Source organism: Pimephales promelas, chromosome 5 (assembly GCF_988280905.1).
Source record: "Pimephales promelas chromosome 5, fPimPro1.hap1.1, whole genome shotgun sequence".
NCBI classification, from domain to species: Eukaryota; Metazoa; Chordata; class Actinopteri; order Cypriniformes; family Leuciscidae; genus Pimephales; species Pimephales promelas.
In genome coordinates this window covers 12,968,845-12,991,645 of record NC_142773.1, presented here as the reverse complement: position 1 = coordinate 12,991,645, position 22,801 = coordinate 12,968,845, and the positions used below count along the sequence as shown (strand labels likewise).

Sequence of the window (22,801 nt, the reverse complement as noted above, 5' to 3'; positions counted from 1 at the left end):
TTTTGAATATCAACGAAAGTTGTATGGATTTGGAATGACAGGGTGAGTAAATGATGACAGAATTTTCCTTTTTGGGTGAACTATCCCATTAAAATTAAAGTGTGTAATTTCTGCATTTCAGTGAGACCATTTTTTTCTGTCATAATATGTAAAAGAAGTCATGGGAACATTTTAAAACATGCCATAATTGATTATCTAAATTGACTATAAATGTCTCTTTATATACCTGAATCTAATGAGACTCTTTCGGGGTTCGAACGGCTGGGGGATGATGTCTCTGTCTCCACCTGGATCAGCTCCGTCTCTTCCGTCTTCTTCTTGCGAAGGCTACTCTTAGAGAAACCGTTCTTACGAGACCCGCGGGGACTCCGCCTGTCCCAGCTCCACCTTCTCTCGCACGGCTCACTCAAGTCCACCAGGTCTAGCGCAGTGGACAAGACTAGAGCACGTGGAGGAACAAAACATTACCAACAAAAGTCACTCAAAATGAAAACCTGTATTAGCCAGGAACACATTTATAGATAAAATATTCATTTAAAACTTCTATTCTTAGGTAATATTCAATTATCAAACATAAAATGTGATAAACTGATATCTAAAACATTTTTTTTGACACAGTAAATGCCAAGGAACACTAACTGTAAAACTGCATTATATAAACAAGGACTGAAATCTGGGGCAGAAAACTTGCTGCCTAACGGCTATGGGATAGAGGTGGAGGAAAAGAAGAACAGATGAGAGAGGAGGAGCAGATGAGAGAGCAGTAATTATGAGGGAACCTGCTGTGTTGGAGGTGACTGGTCGTGAGGCTCCATCACTCTTGCTCTCACTCTGGAAGTCATCGATGGAAGGGCTCAGTAGCGGACGGCTTTCTTGCTGCTCACTGCACAGCTGGAACACATAAAACAAACATATTTCACTTTAATTGCACCCATTTCCACATTTATCTTATTTGTGACATTTTTATAGATCTTTATTTTGTTTTATGTTTCTGGTCAAGTTCAGTTTTATTTCGAAGTTCTAATATCTAAACATTTGCATGTCCTTGTTCCCCTCTTTGTTGTTTAGCCACACGGCTAAAATACTTTTTCTCTGCTTAAAAAAGTGAAAATGCTGAGGTGCTTTAAAAAAATTGGCCCGTTTTTGTCCCAACTTGCCCAAAGGGTCTAGGATTGCCTGGTGAGCATGGACCAGCTAGACCCTTTTGCTAGATACAGTTGTTGCAAGATACTGTCCGCCTGCAACGGACCCCATGCGATTCCAATGGCTGAGAGATTTTAATAAGTACTTTATTTGTGTCTGATTGAAAGTTAGAGAAAATCACTTTATTGTGTATTTTTTCTTAATCATGAAATAAATATTTATAACACTTCATAGCGTCTTTGTTACACGTTGCAAGTACTAACTATAGTCTTAACCTTATAGATGGTCCTAGGTCACTTCCGAATAATTTTCTGTTTTGAATTTTAAAAAAATCACAGCATCATCGGAAGGTTATGATACTTGGTGACTTTTCTGGCATTTGGTATGTGAATACAAAAAAAAATTTAGGTCATGATCCGAGCATGCTAAGTGGTCGTAAAAAAAATAGTCACACTTGTGGTCCTTGGTCAAAAATGACCGACCCATTGGAAATGAATGGGAAATTTACAAAAATTCTCTGTATTTTTGTCTGTACAATCTACAAATCAGCCACGATTCTAAAAGAAAGTACACCGCAGTAAAGGGGCAACACTCTACAACATCAAGAGTGCAAAAAATTCACACCCACACACACACATACAAACACACTTTTATACACATACACACCAATAAATTCAGATTACAAAAAATATGTTTTGAATTTTTAAAAATCACAGCTTCATCGGAATGTTATGAAACTTGGTGACATTTCTGGCATTAGGGATGTGAACACAAAAAAAGTTCATGATCCGAGCATGCTAAGTGGTTGTAAAAAAATTAGTCACAAGTTTGGTCTTCGGTCAAAAATGACCCCCAAAGGAAATGAATGGAAAATTGACAAAAACACAAAAATTCACCTTTTTTTTTTTTTTTTTTTTTTTTGCAATTTATTGAGATTGTTTCAAATATATATTCAAATCCACCACCCCTAAAAAAAAATAAATAAATAAAAATTTAGGTGTCCGTTCACTTCTGACCGGGATGGCCCAGGACGTGACTCCTAAACGAAGACCATCAGAGGGTTAACAGTAAATTGTATAAATTACATACCCTATACAAAACCCTAATACTTATTCCCTAATAAGTACATGTTTTTAATTAATATTGCGGTACTCAGTACCGTATATATAATTACATTGTAACAAGGACACCTTAAAATTAAGTGGTTACACTTTATTGTAAGGTGTCTTTGTTACACTGTAATTATACATTTAAGTAACTAAAAATAATATTAAGTAACTACATGTACTTACTAAAGGTTTAGCACTAGGGTTAGTTGCATGTAATTATGCATGATTGATATTTATTACAATAGTAACTACACATGACATATGTAACAATGACACTGTAAAATAAAGTCATCACAGGGACTGGGTCAATGATCCTGGTTGTCCCCCTGGCGATGGCAATATTCAGAGTTCAAAATGGTCAAATTAAACAGTTAAGGTCACATTTACTTTTTTGCACTCAATATTGTCAATAGTGTAGCTATATATGCTCACACAGAAGTCAAAACTCGAGTTGTTTTCTAATAGTCAAAGCGGCAATTCCTTTGACCTACTTGAAACTCCTTATTAAATTACTGCATTTCACCCTTGACAATTCGCTGAACAGCAGCAAATGCGACTGCTCTTTAGTTTTCATTTTGCAAGTTTACCAGCTTAATCCACAGATTAAACTTTCATCCACAGATGTTGAAAGACTAACTAAATTGCTTAGAGAAAACAATTGCCCTTGACACAGGTCAGCACTAAGAGTGTCCCTCACTTCATCATAATAGAGGTCATAAAGCATTTATATATCGATATTGATATATCAAATCCATTTATCAGCCTTGGTAATGAGTAAAGAACTGCAAGCACCAAACCCATATTTTAACAGTCTAGGTTGAATTAACTAACAAGTTCCATGATGTCTGTTTATTATTTCAGTGTTTCTTAATTAGTATTTCACTGATTTATTGATTAACCACACATAATCCAGTTTAACTAAATGTGCAGGTGTTTATGGTCATTCTTTTCAGCACAATCAAACCTATATTTTTTGCAAATTAGGCTATAGATTGTGCCTTATTCCCATAACCCAATGCTATTTGTCTGTCATGTTACAACTGTGCTGTGACCACCCACAGAACAAAAGCCACTAAATGGAATTCAATTTAAAAGGGATTTTTGTGCATGTTATATAAGCAAAACAGTAACTCATATGTATATATATGTATGTATATGAAGAGTTCAGATGCAAAAGCCTCTAAGTGCCATTTGAAATGTTCTTCTAAAATTATCATTTTTATCAAGCTTGTATATTTAATTTCAGTAATTTCACTTAAATGGCAATGAAGATTACCTATTAATTGTCATTTAAGTGAAATTACTGAAATTAAATACACAAGCTTGATAAAAATGGTCATTCTAGAACAAAATTTCAAATGGCACTTAGAGGCTTTTGCATCTGAACTCTTCATATATACTCTATATGTATATATATATTAGGGCTGGGCAAAGATTAATCGCGATTAATCGTGTCCAAATTGAAAGTTTGTGTTTACATAATAAATGTGTAGTGTGTATAATTATTTTGTATATATAAATACATACACATGCATGTATATATTTAAGAAATATTTGCATACTATATATATATATATTAATATATATTTTATATATAATATATATATATATATATATATATATATATTCTTAAATATATACATGCATGTGTGTGAATTTTTATATACAAAATAATTATACACACTACAGACATTTTGTCACAGTCTGTCGTCCTCACCAGTGTGTCCCGTCATCTGCACCACACTTCCCCGGATCCTTTTGTTTCTACTCCCGGACTCACTCCCCAATCAGCCACCTGTTCCTCGTCCTGTCATCATCATTCTCACCTGTTTGCACCTCGTTTAGTTTGATTCCTGCTTGTATTTAGTTCTTCCTCTGTCAGTCAGTCTTTGTCGGTCAATGTTTGATGTTACTTGGTTTACCCTGTCTTCCTGCCTGTATTTACGAAATAAATGTATCTTCATCGTGATTCTGGACTCTGTCTGCTCTTCTGCCTGCACCACCCTGTGACAGATTGACCGACCGCAACAGTGACAGTATGGGACTTCTCCTAACCCCAGCTCTCACAACCATCAACCTGTTCCAGGACGGACGATCTTGTGAGGAGTATGTCGTCAGGTTCCTGGAGCTCTCTGCTGGGGTAAGTTGGTCGGATGACGTTCTAAAGTCAGTCTTTTGGCTGGGTTTGGACGATCATCTGTACCAGCAAGCCCCAGCAGCAGCGGTTCCAGGAACCTTTGCCGGATACCTGGACCATGTGTTGTGGTTGAGTGGGTCAGCCTTCACCGTTGGTGAGGCTGAAGATGACAGCACCACTCAACCACACACACCCACCATCATCACCACACCTGCCATCATCCCCTCTCCGCTGGTTCCGTCCAGCCTCTCAGAGCCCGAGCTCTCTTCTTCGCTGGTCCCGTCCAGCCCCGTCCAGCCCGCACCCGAGACCGTCCAGCCCGCTCCAGAGACCGTCCCGGGCCAGAGACCGTCCAGACCGTCCAGCCAGAGACCGTCCAGACCGTCCAGCCAGAGACCGTCCAGACCGTCCAGCCAGAGACCATCCAGACCGTGCAGCCAGAGACCGTCCAGACCATCCAGCCGGAGACCGTCCAGACCGTCCAGCCAGAGACCAGGATCCCGCCCAGCCTCCCTCTCCCGCCTCCTCTCATCGGTCCTCCCTCTGCTCTCCTGCCCTTCAGCTCCCCGAAACCAGCCTGGTCCGTGTATCCCCGGTCTTCGCCTCACACATAACAACATGTTTATTAGATCCAATACCCACTAAACTACTGAAAGAACTATTACCTGCAGTGGAAGAGCCTCTCCTCAATATTATTAACTCGTCTTTATCTTTAGGTCATGTCCCAAAAATATACAAGCTGGCTGTAATAAAACCGCTCATTAAGAAACCGCAATTAGATCCAAATAACTTGGCAAATTACAGACCCATCTCAAATCTTCCATTTATGTCCAAAATACTTGAAAAAGTAGTGTCCGCTCAATTGTGCTCTTTTTTGCAAGAAAATGATATCTATGAAAAATTCCAGTCAGGATTCAGACCGCATCATAGTACAGAAACTGCGCTAGTTAAAATTACAAATGATTTACTTTTAGCTTCTGACCAAGGCTGTATCTTAATACTAGTCCTACTTGATCTTAGCGCTGCGTTCGACACTATAGATCATATAATACTCTTGGATCGACTACAAAACTTCACCGGTGTCCAGGGACAGGCATTAAGCTGGTTTAGATCGTACTTATCGGACCGTTCTCATTTTGTCTGTTTAAATGGGAAAAAATCAAAGATAACGTCAGTAGACTATGGAGTACCGCAAGGATCGGTTTTAGGCCCTCTGCTATTCTCAATATATATGCTGCCACTTGGTAATATTATAAGAAAACATGGAATTAATTTCCACTGTTACGCTGACGACACTCAATTATATATTTCATCGCGACCAGATGAAAACACTAACTCATCTAAAATGACAGAGTGTCTCAAAGATATAAAATGCTGGATGACGCGTAATTTCCTGCTATTAAATTCAGATAAAACGGAGGTATTACTTATTGGTCCAAAAAACTACTCACAAAACCTCTCACAATACAACTTTAATATAGACGGATGTCCTGTTACTTTATCCACTACAGTAAAAGACCTGGGTGTTATACTAGACCGCAACTTGTCTTTCGAAGATCATATTTCATATGTTACAAGAACAGCCTTTTTCCACCTTAGAAACATTGCTAAGCTACGTAACATGCTATCTGTTTCTGATGCAGAAAAATTAGTTCATGCATTCATGACCTCAAGACTAGATTACTGTAATGCTTTATTAGCCGGTTGTCCTGCATCCTCAATAAACAAGCTACAGTTAGTACAAAATGCAGCTGCTAGAGTTCTTACTAGGTCAAGAAAATATGATCATATAACACCGATTTTATCATCTCTACACTGGTTACCTATTAAGTTCCGCATCAACTACAAAATACTACTACTGACCTATAAAGCCCGAAATGGTTTAGGACCTATGTACTTAACGGACCTTCTTTCGCCCTACAATCCACCGCATTCCTTAAGATCACTAAATTCAAGGCTTCTGGTCATTCCTAGGATATCGAAGTCCAGTAAAGGAGGGAGGGCGTTCTCGCATTTAGCTCCAAAACTCTGGAATGGCCTTCCCGATACGGTCCGAGCCTCTGACTCGCTGACACAGTTTAAAACTATATTAAAGACGCTTCTCTTTAGTCATGCATTCACATAATGCTTACCTTCTAGTCCTCTGTTATGCCATACGGAACCGTTTGCCACTGAAACTGCTTAACGCACCAGTGGGGCTCGACAGCCTTTTAGACAAACGAGTCGGCGCGTATGGTTGGGTTGCAGAGAGTTCAGGTTACGGAGAGTTTGTGAGTTATAACGGAAATCATTATGAACATCAGCTATGCTAATTATTTCCCATCTGCCTTTCTGCTGTTATCTCGGGACGCTTGTCCCGAGAAAAATGGCGTTCGTCAGGTCCAGTTTTGTGTCCAGCCTCTCACGGGGATTTCGGATGCCCCAACGCCTGTGATGAGACGACTCAACGCCTGTGAAGAGACGACTCAACGCCTGCGATATGTTATGGCGCCGTTTGATTCATAAACAATATTTAATATTTATATTTAAACAATATGAATGTAAGCCAGAGGAGAACTGGCCCCCGACTGAGCCTGGGTTCTCCCAAGTTTTTTTCTCCATCCAATCTGATGGAGTTTGGTTCCTTGCCACTGTCGCCTTGCTTTTGGCTTGCTTTGAGCTTGCTCAGTTGGGGTTATTTAGTGTTTAGCAATGTTGTTGATCTGTGTTGTGCTACTTTCATGTTATCACTGTGAAGCTGCTTTGATACAATCTGTATTGTGAAAAGCGCTATATAAATAAATGTGACTTGACTTGACTTGACACCTCCTCCACATGGACACTCCCTCGGCCCTCTGTCCCATCGGCTCCCCCGTGGCTCCTACCTCCCTCAGCTCCTCCATGGCCCCTCAGTCCACCAGCTCGGCCAGGCTCCCTCGACCCTCCGGACTCCCTTCGCTCCCTCGTCATCCTCCCTTCACCTTGGGACTTCTTTCCTCTGGCTCCGCCCCGTCATGTCACCCCCCCAGTTCTGTCGGACTCCTCACTCCCTCCAGTCACCCGTCAGCCCTCACTCCCTCTGACCTCACCGTGTCCCTCTGTGCCCCTGTCGTCACCTGAGCCTGCGGTGTCACCATGGTCCCTCAGTCCCTCCTCAGCACCATATGTCATCTGTCCCTCAGCTTCACCCTGGTCTCCTCTCCCATCTGCTCCGCCCCTGTCAGTCGGCCCCCTGGTGTCGTCAGCCCCAGTTCCATCGGCTCCACCAGGGGTCCTCCCTCCATCTGCTCTGCCCTGGCCACGCCCTCAGCCTGCTCCGCCCTGGCCACGCCCTCAGCCTGCTCCGCCCTGGCCACGCCCTCAGCCTGCTCCGCCCTGGTCTCGCCCTCAGCCTGCTCCGCCCTGGGGGGCTTCTCCCTCCTGACCACGCCCTCCACAGCCTCCAGGGCGCCCACCCCCCCTCCCCATTGATGTTACGGCGTGAGGCCACGCCTTCCGGGAGGGGGGAGTGATGTCACAGTCTGTCGTCCTCACCAGTGTGTCCTGTCATCTGCACCACACTTCCCCGGATCCTTTTGTTTCTACTCCCGGACTCACTCCCCAATCAGCCACCTGTTCCTCGTCCTGTCATCATCATTCTCACCTGTTTGCACCTCGTTTAGTTTGATTCCTGCTTGTATTTAGTTCTTCCTCTGTCAGTCAGTCTTTGTCGGTCAATGTTTGATGTTACTTGGTTTGCCCCGTCTTCCTGCCTGTATTTACGAAATAAATGTATCTTCATCGTGATTCTGGACTCTGTCTGCTCTTCTGCCTGCACCACCCTGTGACACATATATTATGTAAACACAAACTTTTATTTTGGATGCGATTAATTGCGATTAATCGTTGCCCAGCCCTATATATATATATATATATGTATATATATTAGTGGTGGAGTTCCAGTAAAATGTGTGGTAGTTTAATGCATCCACCAACACCACCAACTGCATTGCTATTTGATTTTCATAGTTCCAAAACAGCACATTACATTTTTAGTTATAGTCGCCTTTCTGAATCCAGGAAAACTTTACCTGTTTCATCGTTAAAAGTAACTTCCTCATTTCTTTATAATTAAAATAGGTCTTTGATTTCTGAAAATGTAAATTTGTGACTGCAAAATTCAGTCTAAATTGTACAAGACTTCACCAGTTACTTTCAATTTCACTTGGTCTTGTGGACTTGCCAAGGATGAGATGGCAAGTGTTTTTCAGTCCATTTTCACAATGCGCAATCTCAGCAGTAACTGGCAGTAAATTCCCCATTGAGCAGCTCATCACAATGTATTGAGAAATGCATGGCTCTCTGCCACATCCTCAATGGAATACAACCAAGCCCTCCAAGATAACAAAATCCTTCAACATTTGGGTAAACCTTTTATAGACAGCCAAAAATGACATCCATTTATTGACTTTGTGTAACTGCAGAGAGGTGGTACAATAAATAGCAAAAGCCACCCCACATTGCAGCAAGAATCTACATCCCACAAAATCCACATTTAATGTGCTTCCTACAAACAAATTATTCCCAATGTATTAACAAACAGCAAGTAACATCAACATGCAGCTTGGGCTTCAGTAAAAAACAGGTCACATACATGCGAATAAAAGCCAAGACAACAACAGAAATAAAATTCAAGCAACAGAACATTCAGCAGCTGTTTATGGGGAGAGTAGCGCTCACATAAAACAAATGCCACTCTTGTTTGTGTCTTGAAATACTGAGTGGTCCCAAAGGACCATCCCATTGCCATGGGTCTTGATGACATCATTTAGTGTGAACCCCATAGAGCAGCTTGCTTTCGACAACAAGAAGCAACTATAGCACTTCCACACACATGGCTCATGTGTGTCACATAACACTAAGGGATATTCAAAACAGGGTGCACCAAGCTCTTGGGTTTACTTGACTTATTCACACAGTCACACTTGGTGTTCCCTGTTGGTGGGTGTATGTGCTCAGCCCACCTTGGTTGTCACGGTGAGCAGGGGTTTTCCATCTGAGGATGCCTTACTTGGTAGCTCCTTCAGCACCAAAGCAACCGCCCTAGAGTCTTTCTCCTACAACAGTGAAATCAACAGTGAGTTGTGTCAGTCAGTTTGTGTTCAAATTAATGCAGCGTTTCTGTGGGTTCCTTGAAAAACACTAATAAAGCATTACCAAATCAAATGAAATAACAATTTTCAGGGGTACAAGAAAAGAAAAATCCATCTATCTTGCTTTATAAGCCACTTCTTGTTGATTGAAAAAAATGACAATTCACCCAACTGACACAAAACAATGTGCATGATTAGCATGCTGTCATCTATCAGCTCTACAGTACAAATCATATGAGTAGGGAGGGATGCACCATGTGTCGATAAAATATAGTTCATTGGCTGACATTTGTTTTGCCAAATAGTTTTTTTTTTTATTCATCAATATCGGTCAATAAGTTTAAAAAAATTAATTAATAAAATTAATTTTATTAAAAATAAAATTAATTAAAAATTAATAACAATGTTAAAAGTAACCTTTACAAATCTTGTGATACCTAAATTCCCATGTAGCATCTACAATGGTTGATTAGATTTTAGTTTTTTTTTTTATTTATTAAATAGTATATAATTTAACATAGTTCATTTATAAGTTATCAACCAGAACATGAAAATAGTATCAATAATATCAGTGCATCCCTATTAAGTTCCATTTGAAACAGACAATTTAGTTATCAATGCCAAAACTGCCAAAACAAAAAACGACTTACTTCAGCAAAGACATGCCACAGTACATGGAGTAGTAAACCATTTCAAACAATTCAGAGATAGAGTGACACCATCCAAAAACACGAGGCTTACAACTGTGCTTTTAACAGCCTCGACTCCACTCAAACAGATCTAAGCACTTAAGCCACCGCTGGGACGCTGAGAACTGGAGTGGAATAAATTCACTGGTGATGTTTAACACTGCAAACTGCCAGTTAAACCCCAATGTATTGAACAACTACACTGTTGGCTCCATATTGCAATCCAAGATAATCTGACTGTGCTGTTTTACAGTGATCAATGAAGTGAACCGCTAATGCAACACTCCATGGTCCAGCAACAGAATAACATCAAAAAGAAATGTTTGAAAAGAAACTCTGGAGACACATAAGAAACAAAATCAAATTTGAAAACCGATGCTATCAATAAGTTTGTGTTTTTAACTTTGTAAAAAAGCCTATAATGGTAGGATGTTGAGGGTGATAACCAAACTGTTACTAAGGAGAATCTAGAGGGTTCAGAGTGGTTTCTATGTGACTGCTACAGAGCCCACCTGATATTCTGTGCCATACACATTGTAACGAGTATACCCTGTTCTGTTCATTGTGTTTTTGGTTCTGTCCTGTGACCTATGCTGCGTTCACGTGCAATGGAAAATAGGATATTTTCCACTTGTGAACTGGTATTTACCAGTGTGTTGCGTTCAAGTGCTTTTGTTGTCGTAATGTGGTAAAAAGATGGAGATCTAGACCTGTTATTTAGCTAAAACTATTTTAGATTGCGTAAGTCTTCTGCAATAGCAAGAAAATGATTTATCAAAACTCAAAAGGTAAATAATATGCTGTAGACTATATTTTCTAGATCATGAATAGTATATATTTTTAAGATTCACGACTCTCGCGGTGCTCTCCGCCATTTTGAAATGGTCAAAGGTTATCTCATCTCGGCAACTCGTCCATCAAAATATTCTACGAGTTGCCCAGTGGAAAATACCACATGAGGGGGTGTTCATGTGCATTTTCCACGTCGGCTTTTGGTATTTACCATAATTACCATAGCACATGAACGCAGCACTAGTTTTCCTCAGTCTGTTTAATAGTTATCCCATTCACCTGTGCCTTGTCAATCACCTTGGTAAGTATTTTGTTTGCTTTGTGTACTCAGTGTACTGTGTACTTGTACTCAGTTCTCCCTCTGCATTTGTCCACCTTCATCAATGGTAGCACGTGTGTGTAAAGTATATTCTGTGAGATTTGCAATTAAAGATCCTGTTTCCCATTCCCAGACTGTTCGTTGTGCACACCACTACTTCACCAGCTTGAACGAGGAAATTAAGGCACGCCTGCCTGGTGTGGAGTGGGTGCTCAACACAACAACTCACCTTTCACCATCGGCCCCGCAGAGGATGACGTCATAATCAGTCCCAATCTAGCACTACCAGAAACGAGCCATCCACCACCTGTGAGCGAATCAATGGAGATGTTGCGTGTGCCCACTGTGGAGACCAGCCGGCGCGATGGACGAGCCTGAACCGAGGGAGAGGTTGGAAGGAGTCATCACCCCGGACCATGTTTCACAACATGTGTCTGACCAGGTGTGTGAGCGGACAACACCGCAGATCGCAGAGGGACTTTAAGTGAAGATGGATGGCTTGGAGGATAGCCGTGCCTACAATTATGTAGCTGTGAGTGAGTTGAGCCTTGTCTCTGGAGGATATGTGGAGGAACTTGGATACCTTTTTTAGGAGGATTTGATTGACTAAGGTGAGGTGATGCCCCGAATCTCACGCTTTCTTTGTATCTCCAGCGTGCCCTGGTTCTCCAATGCCCCCTGAATCTCCAGAATGTTCGTCCAATCTTCCCTTCCCACCTCCTCATCCAGCCAGTTCCTCAGCCCCACCTTCACTGGTGTCCTTCAGCCCCTCTGCATCTCCAACACATAGCAGGGTTCTGCCAAGTGTCTTCAGGCCACCAACTCCACCTAGCCAAGAGGATCCCCTCGCTCCGGCTCCAGCCTATGGGCCCATCGCTCCACCTCGGCCTGTTGACACTTTAGCTCCACCTTGGCTCCAACTGAAACCATCAGCCATACGGCTACCTCGTCCCTTAGTCAGACATCTTCCTGCCTGCATGAATTAAGTCAGCCGGAAGTGGGAACACTTCCTATAACACCCAATGTGCTCGTTGCATCATAAGAAGAATGGCATCTACGGTCTTGTTAGTCTTTCTGTTTATTCCGAGTTTTACTGTAATTAGCCAGATCTCATTGACAGGTCAGCTCCACCGAGGTCTCCATCATCTGTGGCGCCATCTCTGTCGGTCGTCCCCAGGGTGTCATCTACCATCATGGCTCCTCCCACCTTCAACTCCACCCTGGGGTCTTGTCCTGACTGGCCTCAGGACCACCTCCTGGCTTCTCCTGTTCTTAGCTCCTCCCTGGCTGCTTCCACTCCCCCATGGACTGTTATATTTATATGGACTGGTGTTTATTTTTCAGCTCCACAACCTCCTCCAGAGCCTCAGTTTTATTTACGGCAGTACGGGGGCGTACTGTAACGAGTATACCCTGTTCTGTTGTTTTCATTGTGTTTTTTTAGTTCTGTCCGGTGACCTTATTTTCCTCAGTCTGTTTAATTAGCTGTCCCATTCACCTGTGCCTTGTCAATCACCTTATTAATTATCTTGTTTACTCTTTGTATTTAAGCCTTCAGTTCTCCCTCTGTGTTTGTCCATCTTCGTTAATGGTAACACATGTGTATGTGAAGTCCATTCTGTGAGATTTTCTTGTTGAGGGGGCTTTTACACTGGGCTCGTTTGCTGCAGTCTGAGCCCGGGCGTATTTGTTCCCGGCGCCCTCCACAGCGTTGGTATGGTTTCACACTCAACTTTATATATATATATATATATATATATATATATATATATATATATATATATACTTATGTTATATTGCTTATATGTTTCGTTATATGTTATGTTTCATTTGTTCCCGACGCCCCCCACAGCGTTGGTCTGGTTTCACACTCAACTTTATATATATATATATATATATATATATATACTTATGGTATATTGCTTATATGTTTCGAAGACACTCGTAATGTACTTGTAACACAAATAAAGTAGACTTTAACATCACCATTCAAGCATGTAATTAGTCCCTACACAGGCATATACTTATTTGAAGTTGTTTCAATTTACAAATTTCAATTTTCAAAAGTACACTAAATACACTTTTAACTAATTTAATTACACCTTAAATATACTTAGTACAAAATTAGTAGTTTCAATGGTAACTTATCATTAACACATCTGAAGTATACTAAATTAGTCTGGCTGCAAGTAGCATACTTTTTTTTCAACAGGGCTAATATGCCCCCTATGAAAGGGTTCTGCCTCAGTGACAGCCTTTGTACCTTTTCTTCTGTGTAGATTATATTTTGTGTATGCTCTTTGAATTTAAGTAAAATGCCAAATATGTTGAGTTATTAACAGTCTTTTAAAGAATTGTGTTTTCCTAATTTACCCAATATTAGAAAATCCAAAAAAAGGGCACATCGCCAGCTGTGTTCTGTCCTTTTATCTCTGCTTGTGTTCTCATTTTCAAAGTGATTTTTGCATCAAAGACATCCAGAAATATGTGAATAGTGTGACAGACAGTCCTTTTCTTGTGTAATATCCATTACAGACCAAAAATTTACATTGTTTTACAGGTAAATTGGTCTTCACTTACATTATTCATCTTAAGACGTCAAGAATATATTCACATTTAGCATTTTAATAAGTCAGTGTTTGAAAGAGATCTAAGCATTAAAATAGTTAACACAATCCATATGACAAAGATGACCTTTGTGGAAAATGACTCTCTCAGGCCTGTCTGTGATCATCCATCTACCTTCTTATTAATGTAGTCTTCCTACAAACCCCACACGGAGCGACATTTCAATCCTGACAACTACTCTATCAAGCTCATGTTTGACCTTAAGAAGGTCTTGCACCAGAATGCACATAGTACATGCCATCCCATTACATTTAAAAATCCAAATATAATATAACCTCAGTAACACTGACACTTTAAACTAGTATTGTCCGAAAAACTGAAACATTTATGATAAATCATTTACTTATAAATCACAAACATATAGTAAGTAGTACTGATTCTTGAACAAAACATCTTTTCCCAGCAAGTCATCCGATCATGAAACTTCAGTTCAGGGCCGATGACCCAGGACACAAAGACACAGCCGAAGTAGCATGCATGTCCTTGCACAGCACCTAATGAACCAATGGGCTTGTCCTGCGATCAAACGTATCTGAAATAGGCTGTCTATTTAATTTATTTATTTATTTTTTTTTTTTGCTAAAATGCAAAAAGTAGAGTAGAGTATACATTCTTGATTATGTTTCTTAACACCTTTAAAAAGTGTATGTCAAATCAAAAACAGTTTAGTTTAAAGTTGTCATGAATGCCCTTGTTTGTTACCATGGTTAACTTATCATTTGCACCTGTGTCTTGTTTATTTTCCTTTGTGTGTTCTGTGCATTTATAGACCTTATTCAGAGCAGCTCCATGACAGGTATGAAAGTGAGGCTGTGAGGGATAGACTTACCGTGTTTCCAATGGCATCTGCTGTAAAAAGCTGAATAAAGCGGCTAGATTACTTACAATTTTCCACAGCTTACATTGTCGGGAGATTTTTGTCAACTGACATTTCTTGGAAAGATATTTTTCCAGTGTTTCATGAGCAGAACAATCTGAAAACACATTAAATAACAGTACAGCCCATTGAAGAGATGCAAGTCTATCCCTCACAGCCTCGCTTTCATTCTCATTAAAAATCAAAGATGGTGCTGCCGTGAATAAGGCGTATAGCTCTTAATTTTCCTTTTGCGTATGTCAGATATAGTCTATGTTTTATGTGGTTGTTTTCTATGATTATTATTCCTGTGATCTGTGTTAGTTGGAATTGTGACTAAAATGTTTGCTTTGGAAACTCATCTCAACTTTATCTTGTGATTACTACAACAGCCACAGCATGACAAATACATTTGAAATAATTTACTAAATAATCTTTTGTCATGATTTTAAAAATAAACTTACTTTAATATTGACTATAGAATACTAAAGCACATGTAAAGAACATGATTATAATTTTAACTGTAGAGTGGTATTTGATATTGCATTTAAATGTATTATTATTATTTTTTAAATGTACTAAATAAAGTTATTAGGTGAAAGTTTCTGACATAGCATTTTAAAAACATTGAGTGTGGCACATGGTGTGGGATACCCATCAAAGATGTTGCATATTTTCATAGATAAAGTTTAAATAAAGTGCAGATGGATTCAATGACATGTCCTGTGTGAATAGGACAGTTTTATAAGCAACTATAGACAAGAATGTGCAGTGTCATGTTGTAATAATAATATGCTGGTAGGTGATAAATTCGGTTCTCACACATGGTGACGGAGTCAGGTTGTGTTGACTGGGTGAAAGTTGACCGCGCCAAAGAAAGAATCTGCAAGCGAAGGTATTGTAGGAAGTGCTAGCACAAGGTGTCAATGATTGTAATTTCAGAACAACATACAGTATTTAGTCTTAAGAGCTGCTTATTAGCATAAGACAACTAATCAAGAAAGCTACAGACAAAGTGGGTTAAGGTTTATAGAATATTATGACTAATCATATGCATAATCATTAATCCCCATTAACCCGCCAAAATCAACCGTGCGGAAAACACACATCAACTCATTAGCCAGTTTGCCTGAATAATGATTGACTGCTGTAAAACTGCAAACCATTCAATTATATCAATTTATTTTATTTTTGTTTTGGCCTTGTAGAATGCCTGATCACTTACAATTTAGTAGACAAATTACCTGGGGAGTGAAAAAGTTCATTTCAAACCCAGATTATAAAAGGATCTCATGTGGCAGGAAGCCATTAAATAAACACTCACTGATGACTGCCAACAACACTATAGAGTCCCAGGCCGGGTCCTCTCTCGTCCTTAACTGTTGTCACTCCTTTTATCCTTCCGGAGCTCCACCATGGGACTAGAGATGGACTGTTGATGTGTTGTTTTGGATGTTATGATCAGTGATGGATGAACCAATAATGAATTTTGGATGTCAAACAGTGTGATACATGGATTTTACTTTTTGCATATTTTGTCTGTAATTCATGGCTTTGAATAGAAATTAGAATTTCCACTTCTGTAGCACCCACGTACACCAAACTTTACAGTCAACTATATTGTAAAGGTTTGTCCAGAGGGATTTGTTGATATATCATTCTTGGCCTGATTTATTAGACATTGTATGCCTACAAATATATTTTAAAAGGCAGTATTTTGTGATTTACAAGGTAACAAAAGAAGATATTCAAAGATATTTATATTTTTTTCACTTGTCAGATTTGCCACTTCAAAATATATGCAAATTAGTGCATATTTAATTAGATATAGCCTGACTAGCATATTTAAACATACAATTACAGAAAACTTGTTTTTCTCCTATTCATGCGAGTAATCAAATGGTAAAGTTTCATGATGATGCAGTATCTGTAAGTTAAAAATTATACCCTATTCACCAGTGTCTCGCCTTAAAAAAGGGTAGATTATGTTAGGTTTCTTTTTTTTTCTCTTTTTTTAGAATGTAAAAACATTTTTATTCAAGTGTAATGAACTGTTCTTTGTTATCCATTTTTCATCAAAACTGTATTGTATGTGTGAAATGTCAGTCAGATTAACCCGGCTACCAAATCAACGGCTGGGTAACACAAAAACTACAACCATGGAAAAATAATCTCCAAATATTATCTAACAGGGTCAACCCAGCATTTGAATAGAAAAAAATAACCTACTATTTTTTTAAGTATTTTTTTTTTTAAATGGTTATAATTAAGTTTAGAAATAGAAGTGGAAGTAGTTACTCAAACATATCTATTTATTTATACAGAAACTAAAATGGTCATTGCAGTTTTCTGCCTAATAAGTTTTATATAGTATAAATGTGGTATTGGTTTGGACTTTGGAGGTAGGGTTAAGGGATCTAAAAAATCTATTAAATGGTAAATATACAACAAAAATATTTATTATATAAAAATATTCATAAATATTTTAAATTTCTACAGCTGTAAATATGTTGTAAATACAGCCATAAGCTTCAGTATCTATCCAAAAAAAAAATAATTCTTTACCTGCAAATGTTACTAATTCCTTCATACAAATGAGACCATGCAGGGTGATTCAAGTGAACTAAGTGCACAGTGACAGTAGTGTTGTTTTCTACATTTAAAGGAGTCCTTATTATGCTTTTCGATTTGTTTTACTTTAGTTGGCGAAAAATGCATTAAAACAATCTGTAAGCTAACAAAGCTCAAAGTCCACTCCAAAGGGAGAATTTTTTTAAAGTGCAACAGAATCTACTTCGTTTGGACTACAATGCGTTTTTTCGGATCTCCCGTCCTCGTCCCTGGAACACACAAAAAAAGGTGACGAGCCCTGGTTGAACTTTGCTAAGCGCCATCATGGAAACTTGCACTCTGCAATTGAATGCTGTCTTGTGGTAAGAGGCACAGAATCTCTTTCTCTGCCCTTTTTCTGGTCTGTTCCATGCCGGTGGAATGACCTGCCCAGTGCGGCTGAGTCCGTGGTCATCTTCAAGAAACGTCTGAAGAAGCATCTTTTTCGGCAACACTTGGTCCATTAATACTAACACCTTATCTTCTATTCTATATCTATTATCTTTATATATAAAAAAGTACACATACTGCGTTAGATTAAACTGGGAAGGGTCATAGCACTAGCATATTGTTAGTTTAACTGCTTCTATTGTTCTCATTTATAAGTCGCTTTGGAGAAAAGCATCTGCTAAATGAATGCATGTAAATGTAGAAGATGAAGAGTGTTGTCACGGTCTTTTCCACCATGGAAAAAGTTTGTCCTAAGTTGGCAGACGAATTCAGAGTGGTCAGGGTCTGAATTGGGGTCGAATTGGTTTGAAATTGACCCCATCCTTAACATTTACATCTGAGAGCTCGGGTTAAAAGGGGCGTGACATTTTCCGAACACGCTGCCAATCACAACACTCTAGGCTGGCTAACCAATCACAAAACATTTCATATTTCGGAAGGAGGGGCTTCATCAAAACAGAACCTAAACAACGCGTTCTAGCCAGACTGGGGAGAGGAGCTGTAATGATGTAAAATATGTGCAAAATAATGCGTTCTTTGAACAATCAAGCATGAAGACATATTCTTGTAAACCCTAAAAATAAAATCAAGCCTAAAATCATATAATAGGACCTCTTTAAATCTACACTGTGTAACTCTTTTAGTTTATTCTTAGCTAAAAACACTTAGTTCTTTCAAAAATTATGTGCTCATTAATGTATATATTTAATTCGTTCAAGTAATAAAGTATTCTTGCGAGTGTATAATATGCCATTGAAAATATATACGGGTAAGGGGTTCTAATGTCGGTCGCCATGTTGCCCCTCCATCTTGAAAGTACATTAGCCAAAGAGGGACATACTCGTTAATTCAAGCTTCGTCTTTCACGTTTACGTTTCAGTTAACACTCATGGACGAGGTCGAACTGAAAGCCATGTTAATCTTGGACTACATTGGCCACCGTAGGAGTTAAAACGAAATCGAAATTGAGAGGAACACAAACTAATATTCACTGGATGGTCATATACCTTTAACCACTAGATGGGGGTAAAAATCACACAGTGTAGCTTTAAAATGACAAAGTAAATGTTCTTGTTCTTGTGACAAAGTAAATGTTCAAAGTAAATGTAAATGTTCTTCAAAGTAAATAAACAAACTTATTTTAATTGTATTACTATTAATACTGACAAGTTGCCCACTCCATATACAAATTCGCACCTCACCACGGCATCCTATAATATCATTGTTATCACATATTCTTGCATATTCTCCTTTGTCAAATTTATGACTCATTCGATATTTAACAGGCTAGGCTATACACCTACATGCTAAACTTGTGATTTTTGCACAGCCAGTAGACAACATAATTCCAAAATTCTAGCTCATACACATGTCAAGCAAAGATCACAGCTTTTGGTTAGAACAAGAATATTCAGTTACCTTGAAAATCCTCTAAGCAATACCTTAGAGAATGAAGCAGCCTAAGGCTGCATCAATCTTTGCTCATATCTGAGGTCAGTGTCGGCTCCACTGTGGCCCACCAGAGGCTTATTAGCATTAATCATACCTTCAGCAACCATACTCTATTCAAAGTTAGACAAAAGCCCCCGTTTTATATGAACCCCATGCAATTGTCTCTTCACAGTTACAAATGGAAAATGTTTGATTACAGCATGTTTTCACAAACTATAAGACAGTAGACATTATTTGAAGGCTTGGCAGGATGCGAGTTTAATCCGCACATGTGCGCCACGCTTGTAGGTCAAAGAAAAAAAAACTATTTGCACTGTGCTTTTTCAAATTTACAATAATCCTCTGCGTTTTGCACCTACTTTCACCAGGGAATATGTGTGCCATCCACAGCGGCTGCTGTGTCAGATGGCATTATGTGATCTGTGGCGTGTGAGCCGATACAGGGAAAAGAGGCACAACAGCTGCAGTGTCATCAGCCGAATCCAGTTGCTTTAAGTGATTAGCAGTTTAAGCTGCAGCGAAGAGCAACCTGCCTTAGGCTTCACATCTGACCCATTTTTTGAAGGCCGGAGAGGATGAATTCCCTGCCTTCAACACTCCCGGGATTCAATGACATTTAAGTATACTGTGTTGAATTCATGAATGGGACTGATCCATTTGCTTACATTGAAGTTGTTAAGTTCAGCACAATTTAGTGCTCTATCTACAGAGTTGGGTATTAGTGACAGTTTGAAAATCTCTCAGATTACTGGAACATTGTGAGCTAAATGAGTGAGCATTGTCTGTTGATCAATGTTTTATGGTACAGTTCGATTTTCATTGACTTTCAAAAGCAGTCATCTAATTTCTAATGTTCCGGTGCAGACCACACTGATCCGGACGGCTGTAATCCCATCAGCAATCAGTCTTTCAACATTTACAGTGGATTTTTTATGGCTTGACATGTGAAATAATGGCTGTTTTAATCTTACAACACGTGTTGTCTTAAAATCAGTGTTTCTATTCTACATTTTTGCTTCAGAACCATTTAAGTTTGTCCCCAAGGCAAACAATACTCATTTAATGTGTTCATTTTCAGCCTTGAGTTTATACCAAATATTTTGACCCATTGTCATGGTTAGTTGTTTTTTTCCATGCATGTTATTTTCCAGAGGTTGAACTCAAGAAATGGATATTTTCACCATATTCTCTGACTTCAATTCATTGTTATATTCCTTCTCAGTGTGAAATAGTCAAGTGCAAGTCAAGAATGTTTCAACTAAATTATTAAAGAAATACAATATGCTCTTTCATTAACTATGGCTCCTTTCATGTGTGCTTAAGTGGCTTTTGTAAAACTAAATAATTGGTTTCTTTGGAGAAATATGAATATGACAATTAGCAGAAGTCTCCAAATGATGTTTTACTAACAAAGTTCGGGAGGAGCATGTTCAGAATTAAACACAGGTGGAGCACATTCAGGTAATCAAGCCTAATTAGACACGTGTGGAGCGCACTCCCAATCAATGAAGTAAGAGGTATATATACAGCAAACTTAACTCAGTTCATTGACAGTCTAACAGCATATTGGTTCGACCTTTTTGCTACCATGTCTCAACTCCAGCTCTTCCCATCCGATGATGAATCCAACTTCTCACCGGATCCTCAGCCAGAATCAGCTGACCCAAGGACCACTCCTTCTCCGCCCAACATTTCAACTGATCCCAAGGCTTCTCCACGCGGCCGCCTGCCTACCCGAACAGCTACACGCTCGCCTAGACGCAGAGGCCAGCCCTCGCCTCCACCAGCGAGACATCACAATCCCTCCCCTGCTTCTTCCTATCGCTCGGCAGTCCCAACAATTCCACCAATTGCAAAGTGGACAGTTCTAGGATTGAGGCAAGCGCTGATAAATTCGGATGTTCAGTTCTCGCGAAGGATGAACAAAGCGGAACTACTGTATATGCCCTCTATGTATCCTTGCAATCGACTAACCTCTCTCCGAAGTCCATGCCGGCCCCGAAAAGGACCAGCAGGCAAAGTAAAGCTCAGGATTCACCTCGCTGGACAACACCACCATCCCAGCGTACTAAATCTAGTTCTCTTCCAGCATCAAACCGCAGCGGAAGGCCTTCAGCAAACTTGGGCCGCGCCCCAGTTCCTTCTGCCGTCAGACCTCGCCAGCAGGCTGCAGCTTTGGCCGAAACCAGGCCCGCCGACCTCCCCTCAGCATATCAGAACATGGCTCCTGCTGTTCCTAATAATCCTTTTTCTTTTCAGTGGCCTCCAGCACCGGTCCCAGATGCTAGCGTGAGGCTGCCTCCGCTAGAAATGGAAGCCCAATCATTTCAACATAGTTTTGCAACAGCTACTAATCCCTCTTCTTTTCAGTGGGCTCCAGCACCTGTCCCAGATGCTAGCGTGAGGCTGCCTCCGCTAGCATTGGAGGCCCAATCATTTCAACCTGCTTTCGCAACAGCTACTAATCCCTCTTCTTTTCAGTGGCCAGCAGCTCCAGTAGCTCAAGCAAGCGTGAGGCTGCCTCCGCTTGCAGCACGAGCCCACTCTTCCCAGTTTCAACCTTCCTTTCCTTCTCATACTTTTAACCCTCTTCCCCAAGTCCCAGAGGCCGATTCAAGCGTGAGGCTGCCTCCGCTGACAATTGCAGCCCCTGCTTTGGTTCCTTTCAGCTCTCTTCTCCAGGCAAACCACCCCCAGTGTCCCACAACATCCGAGCACAGATCCTGTCAGGTGCAGACGTAGATCTCTCATCTCTTCTCTCTCTGTTACCTGTAACCGAATCAAACCGCCAAATAGATTGTGGGGATTTTTCTGTCACTTTAAAAAACCCAAATCCACATTCATTACGTTTACTTTCTTTTTCCGAGTTCACAATTGCTTTCAGCCGTTTCACTGAAGTAATCTGCTCAGCCTTCCCCCATAGGCGGCGTGAATTAAACGACTACTTATCAATTATAGACGAACTTGCGCTGTCCAATGGAGGAGGGCACTTCTACACCTACCACAAGCTCTTCTCCGCCAAGTGTTCTGTCCGGGTCGCCCAATGGAACCAATGTCCTTACTGGAGCGCTCTTGATCCAGATCTACACAGCAGGGTTTTCCTAGGCTGCAAGAACATTTCATGTGCGGTATGCAGGTCAGTGGCACATTCAACCACGACATGCCCTCAAGTCAACCCCTCCATCCCCCCCTGCCCAGACTCAGCCCCAGTTAAATCAACCAGCTATGTGCCAAGACCTACAACCCATGAAAATCCCGATGGAGGGAGACCGCAGACAGCCTCCTTTTCAAACAGCAGGCAGCTGTGCAACAGTTTTAACCGTGGGAGGTGCTACAGACAGCGTTGCCGGTTTCTCCATGTCTGCAATTTTTGCGGCGGTGCCCATGCCCAACTAGCTCATCACCCAGACACCCATTTCACACACTATCTTCTGTCCGGCCTCGAGCACGGTTTCAAACCCGGTGTGGAATGCCCACTCTCTCAAAATACTGTCTGTAATAATCT

At 40.3% G+C, this 22,801-nt stretch overlaps 1 protein-coding gene across 2 annotated transcripts in view; it reads right to left on the bottom strand.

Moving 5' to 3' along the window:
- The window catches only part of pex5lb (peroxisomal biogenesis factor 5-like b), an 87,725-nt gene that overhangs the window by 54,840 nt on the left and 10,084 nt on the right, over positions 1–22,801 (bottom strand). The window contains exons 2-4 of one of the 2 annotated variants that reach the window (XM_039649515.2): positions 9,372–9,464; positions 780–891; positions 227–439 (exon numbers count right to left, since the gene is read on the bottom strand). In XM_039649515.2, the coding sequence (XP_039505449.2) occupies positions 227–439; positions 780–891; positions 9,372–9,464 (418 nt within the window). The remainder of the gene's footprint in view (positions 1–226; positions 440–779; positions 892–9,371; positions 9,465–22,801) is intronic. The other variant, XM_039649516.2, reaches the window with a different exon arrangement.